This window comes from Triticum aestivum, chromosome 7B (assembly GCF_018294505.1).
Source record: "Triticum aestivum cultivar Chinese Spring chromosome 7B, IWGSC CS RefSeq v2.1, whole genome shotgun sequence".
NCBI classification, from domain to species: Eukaryota; Viridiplantae; Streptophyta; class Magnoliopsida; order Poales; family Poaceae; genus Triticum; species Triticum aestivum.
Window position 1 is genome coordinate 375,269,922 of NC_057813.1, and position 5,960 is coordinate 375,275,881.

The 5,960-nt window shown below is 47.0% G+C and overlaps 1 protein-coding gene across 1 annotated transcript; it reads right to left on the bottom strand.

Annotated features, from left to right (window-relative positions):
* Positions 1-434: 434 nt before the first annotated feature.
* Positions 435-5,745, bottom strand: LOC123160113 (sm-like protein LSM2). Its single transcript, XM_044577933.1, has 3 exons — positions 5,529-5,745; positions 5,299-5,457; positions 435-757 (listed from the first exon to the last, which is right to left on the bottom strand). Exons 1-3 carry the CDS (start codon positions 5,529-5,531, stop codon positions 638-640), a joined length of 282 nt encoding a protein of 93 aa, XP_044433868.1. The 5' UTR covers positions 5,532-5,745; the 3' UTR covers positions 435-637.
* Between the last annotated feature and the right edge of the window lie 215 nt (positions 5,746-5,960).

Below are 5,960 nucleotides of genomic sequence, written 5' to 3' on the forward strand. Positions count from 1 at the left end.
CCAAATTAAATTACTACCCAAGATCTTACACAGACAGACACACGAATCGAGGGATGGTGGCATCATCTCATCACCAACTGTAAAAGGTTGAAATGCCCATCTTTTGCTTCCAGCAGTGTTTGTGCTTCGCTTTAAGTACAGGTCGCACTCAACCTGATTCCCAACCAAACCATGCACTCTACTCATCCATCTTTGACCACTCAGTCAGCAGCATGCCAGTACATGCCAACAATGTTAGCACTTATTAGCAGCATTGCCCAAGCAACCATGGGAAAACACGCAACAACAAAGCTCGAGTCTCAGGAAATTTCGGGGATTGTCACAGAGGCCACAGTTTTCATTAGTCGGAGGGGAATGTTCGGTGTTCCAAACGGGGCCTGAAAAATCTCAAAAAAACAAAGGACCTGATCTAATGACGTCAATCGAAATTCGCATCAACACCAGCAGTATAGCATGGCAATGCTTGGTTGTTGCTCTTTGATAATAGCACATTGACATATGTAACATTGGATAATTTGCACTGCAAGTGTACCACGAGTGGAGTTAAGCAATGCCGATGTCAGTCCATACATGTTCCAGTTCCACAAATCAGATTAGAATTATCCCACGGACGAGAAAAGAGAATAAACTATATCAATCAGCCGCCCCGTGCCTCCCTCCTGGTAGCGTCATGGAGGATGTCGATGTCAACCCCGTCCTGCGGAAGCAGTACGTAACGCACCACAGATCCCCTGATGAAGCAGTTCCGCACCGATAGCTGCCAACAGGAATTGTCAGATTAGCGTGTGCAAATGAGATCAATGTTAGTACTACTTTACTAGTTTGCATAGTAGCGACGAACAGATGCATCCGAGTGTTTTCCAGATATACTAATTGACCGGCCGAGTATGACAAGAGTGGCGTAACATACATGGTTTGTTGACCAAACACGGACATGAAAGATATCTTTTATACAGGCAACTATCACGGCCAACAAAACATTACACTATATGATACTAGCTTCACCTTTGGGAATACCCCATGTATTATGCACTCGTCCTTTTATTCACTATAAGCTACCTAGGGGTTAAGCTCTCACAATCAATTAAGGTGTACAATTTGAGATTTTGCCCCAAGACTTTGACTTGGTCACTCAGTGGGTCCCTTTGGTCACTACATGGGATTTACTTTTTGTCACTGCATGGGATGTCGGTTAGACTAGGCGTTTGGTCTAACCAAATCGATCAGTTCGGTTCTTCAATTAATAAAGAAATTTGGTTCCTTCGTATATGTGATGACTGGTCGGTTACTCCACAAATGCAAAACCAATTGATTTTTGCACCTAGAACTCGGTTCAGCCCTCAGTCATGACTGAAGAGGACCGCTATTTTCTGGGTGGAACAAATCAGGAGTCAAATCTTAATAAGCAAGACACGATGGAACATACAAGCAGAAATCAAGCACTGGCAAGAATGGTAGGAGGAAGGAAATGCCAGAAATCATTGCAGGCGAGCCGCCGGCCGCTATGCGAGTGCTATGAATGCTATCATCGGCCATGAAGGAGCCATGGCCATCGCGCATGGAAGCCATGTGAAGCCATGTGAACGACTGGACACTGTGCGTTAGGAGATCCAGGCACAACATTCGGCCATGAAGGACAGAAGGAGCCATGGCCACAGCCGCGTACAAGTCATGGACACTGGCGGTTGCTGGGACTATGCGAGGTAGGAGAACGGAGGTGGCCGCGCTACGGTTAAGAATGGAACGCACTAGGATTGGGGGTTGCGTACGTTTCGGCGGATGTAAGGTTACATAGGTGTAGTTGGTAGATGGGCTATTGCCTATTCGGCTTAGTTTGCTAGGCCTTGATGCAATATCTCAGTCCAATGAGCTAAGTTCGGTTTTGAACATTGGTAACCTTTTTCAACTTTGGTCTTGGTTTTCTCGATCCAGTTTTGGGTTCACGGTTTTTCTTCCCACCCCTACCGGACACTTGTTACACCTAGCCTGGTATGATCTCCCGTGTCACTTAGTTGCCCTTTTCGGCGGTGTGTGTCGGTTGCACATGTGTTTGCTTAATTGGGGTCCTTAGGAGAGACGAGAAGGGTCACTTTGCTACTTGCGACAGGAGAATGTGGCGTCGGTTCATTGGACTGTTGTGTCGCTCTATCTTTCTGTTCTAGCTTCCCTTCAAGTCCATGTTGTTCCGCACCTATTGCATCAACGAGATTGGGCAGAGTGTAGACGTCGTCCGCTCCTCCGTGTTGAACCTCGACCTATTGCATCAACAAGATTGGGCAGAGTGTAGACGTCGTCCGCTCCTCCGTGTTGGACCTCGACTGTTTCAGCATGGCCTTCAAGCTCGCCGAGTTCACCACCTTCTATTCACCGTTGACACTCTAAACCGGTGTAATGCCGCCACAACGGATGAATGATTCCTTGGCCTCGTGGGTGCTGATGTTGGTGGTATAGGCGCAGATAGTTCAACTTGACAAGGATGAAGGAGGAAGAAGGCCAAGTTCAGTGTCGACATCATGGAGCCCAAGGTTGGGTTCCACATTACCGAGGCCACCAGAATATGTTGCGAGTCCAGCGAGTATGTGTAGGAACTACTTCATGTCGTGTGACTGCATTTCGATTAGCTCATTGACCATCCTTTATTTTCCCTTTTGTTGTGATCCTTCTTTTAGTTTTGGTTTGGTTTGGGGATAGACAATGAGGAGAGGTCCTGTCATTCGGAATCCTAAGATTCAATGTTGATGGGATGTTTGGTCGATGGGTTTTGGTCAACCTGTTTCCGTTTTGATTTAATGGATCTTTGGGCTGTGGTTGTTGCGATGGCACGCACATGCTATGTGTTCTTCTTGCGTTGGGGAGCATGGTGCCGTCTGTCACTTTATTAGGGGCGGTGTCTTACGATTTTGTTGTTATTTCTCTGCGTTTGTTGGTTGGAATCCTTCGGTTTCTTTGTTCTTGTGTTGCCTAGGCTTTTGTTCTTGTGTATGTGGCTGACCGTGTTCTACCAATACAAGGAACACTGAAGCAACCAGAGAGACGCTCGGAGGCAAGCGGTGCGGCATAGCGCCCATACCAATGAGAGAAGTTCAAAAGGGTATCCACTCTGAAATACCTGCACGGAATATCGTTAGTTCAACTTACCTGCCCAAAAGGAGAACTACATATCTACAATACTAGATCAGTGCATTATATGCTATCCAAAATGGCATGCATCGCCCATTTGGTTGTATGGCGAAAAGGTTATTCCAGCCATTGTTTTTAAGGCGTCTGTAAGGGGCGCCCTCTGATGGCAAGGCGTCGAGCCTGGCCTAGACAGCTTCGTAAAGCATTCACTTTAGACCATAGGGTATATGAATCGTCTTCCTAGGCATGCAAGGTTGTGCCTTGGGCCAGATCAGATGCCATTGGCTGCTCCCACGCGGGGAAGAGTGGCCCAAGCGGGAAACTTTCGCGGGAAAGATTGGGCCCACGCGCAACCGCAAACAGGTACCAGGCGGAGGGCGGGAGAGAGGATCGAACAAATCGTCCAATCCACGTGAGAGGGATTCCTTTTCTCCTCTCTGACCTTTGGCGGCGGTCCTCCACGGCTCCGATCTGTGCCTCTCCTCTCCGGGCTCAGCTCCCCCTCCTCCTCTGGCGCAACAGCAAGGTGTGGCTCCCATTCTAGTCTCGCTTCTCACCTGCCCTTCTCTGCTTTTATTCCACCCCTCCAATACTCTGTTTCTCCGTGCAGTGTAGCTAGATGTGCTTGGCTGCTTGCCTGTTCCTTCTCTTCATCCATTTCCTCCCAAATCTGCTTCTCCATCCACAAGGCAGCAGCCCCAGCACCTCTTCTCCCCTTCCCCATGTTTGATCCGGTTGCTCTAGTGATTTGGCTCTTCTCTCTTTTTATTTCACGGCTGATTGGGCCTTCTCTCAGTGTTGCTGCAGTAGCCAGGTGTCCTCATGGATCCTGTGGCCGGTAATGCTTATGATCTATTCAACGATCCTAGGAGAAGAGCTACATCCGACGATCCAGCTTGGAAGTATGGGTTCTGGCCAGATTTAGAGAGGAAAGATTTACTCCAGTGTACACTGTGTGGCAAGATAGTCCATGATGGAGTGAGAAGGCTGAAGCAGCACCTTTCTGGGGGTTCTAGTGATGTGGATAAGTGTCCTGAGGCATCCATGGAGATTAGGATAGAGATGCGCAATTCCTTAAACACATATGTATGTACAGTTTATTATGTTAATGCTAGTTGTTAAATCTCCTAATTGTTTGCCATATATTGTATATGTATGTGTCTAAGGCGTCGCCTCGCCTTACGTTTTAGCGCCTCGCCTCGCCTTACAAACATTGATTCCAGCACAATGTTAGCTTTTAAACCACAAGGTTCACACAACAATTCAATTCCAACTGTTCAGATTGTTACATGTGTAACGTGTACTGGGATTAAGGGACCAACATTTCCTGTGCAGGTAGTAACAACACCTTCTATAACATGTTATAAACCAGGTGAAGCACTCATTACCAATCTACAAAATTTGTTGCATGTATGCGGCTAGAATCTTAACCTTATGAAATTACCTGGCATTATTATTACAAGAAGCTTAACGTACCAAGATCAAACGAGTTCTACCAGATTTTTTGGTACAGCACGAGCTAACCATGTCTGGTTAACACTAGAGGCACTAGTTTAAAACTTAACTGAATCAACATATGAGGTATGTGAAACATAACAGAGACCCACTAGAAACACTCGTTTAAGACTTTAACTGAATCAACATATAGAATATACAGAATATAATCAGGTCGCACGCGTGATGCCTTACTTTTTATTTCTACCATGTCTTTAGAGCTTTAGACTAAAATTGTATGTTTTTCAGGAAGCGTGGATACCATCCAGTTAGACAACACCCCTGAATTGAGCTCTAACTAATGATATTAAGGTAGACTGCTAGGAAGTTGAATGACGCAGAGCAACCATCACTGGTATATAACTTACAATTAGATTGCTTGCTTAAAGCTACTCTTTTGGTATTTACTTCCAAGATAAACCTTAACCATTGCAACAAAAATCTGGAATCACAAGTCTACGATCCCAACAGGAACCACCACTACACTGTTTCCTAAGTCAACGAACACACCTTGCAGCCTATAACAAGAGTATGACACAAAAACAATCACCTAAGCAACAAGATATTGGGTTAGTCTTCATCTAGGGAATCAAGCGATCCATACAGCGCTCTACTAAAACAGCAGGCAGCTTATAGGCATTGACTAATTACGCACTGGCATAGGCCGGATGAAGATGATCATACCATGTGGGGATACTTGTCCTGGTCGACGACCCGAGTGTTCTCGAGCTTGATGTTGAGGTACTGATCCACCGAGTGGAGCGTGCCGCGGATGGCCAGGTCGTTCTTGAGCTCCACCGTAACCTCCTTCCCGACGAGCTCCTTGAAGTAGGAGAAGAACAGCTGTACAACAAACGAGCATCAAATCAACCATGCCGGCTTCAGGACCTGGCTCAAAAGCCTGAGCTACTCACCATATTGGCTTCAGAAAGCTCGCCGCCGATCCACCGGAGGGGGGAGGACGCTGGTCGGCAGAGCCAGGCGGTGGTTGACGGAGTTGGGCCGCCGCCGCCGGATGGGGGTGGTGAAGGGTGGGAGAGGGAGATTGAGTGGGAGGGACTCTGGTTTGTGGGAGACGGACGACGAGAACCCTAGGCTAGCGTCGCGGGCTGCTTGGGCGGACAAGGCCCAACCTGCTCTTTTGACGACTTGTTTTTTTCACGACGACCGACTAACTTTTGTTTTTTTTTTTAGCAAATCCGACCGCTGTTCGGCGATTTTTTCACCGGGGGAGACTTCTTCGAGGAAGCAGCAACTCACACCTTTGGGGAGCCTGGTAAATGGGCCGACCCACATACTGCTCGGCGAGTTTTATCTTTTTTGTTTTATATACTACTTAAATTTTC

What these genes read in the sequence shown, in the direction of transcription:
- LOC123160113 (XM_044577933.1), bottom strand. An exon ending in AGGACAAGTATCCCCACATG is followed by an intron (nt 758 to 5,298) that starts GTATGATCATCT and finishes TCCTGTTGGCAG; the next exon opens with CTATCGGTGCGGAACTGCTT.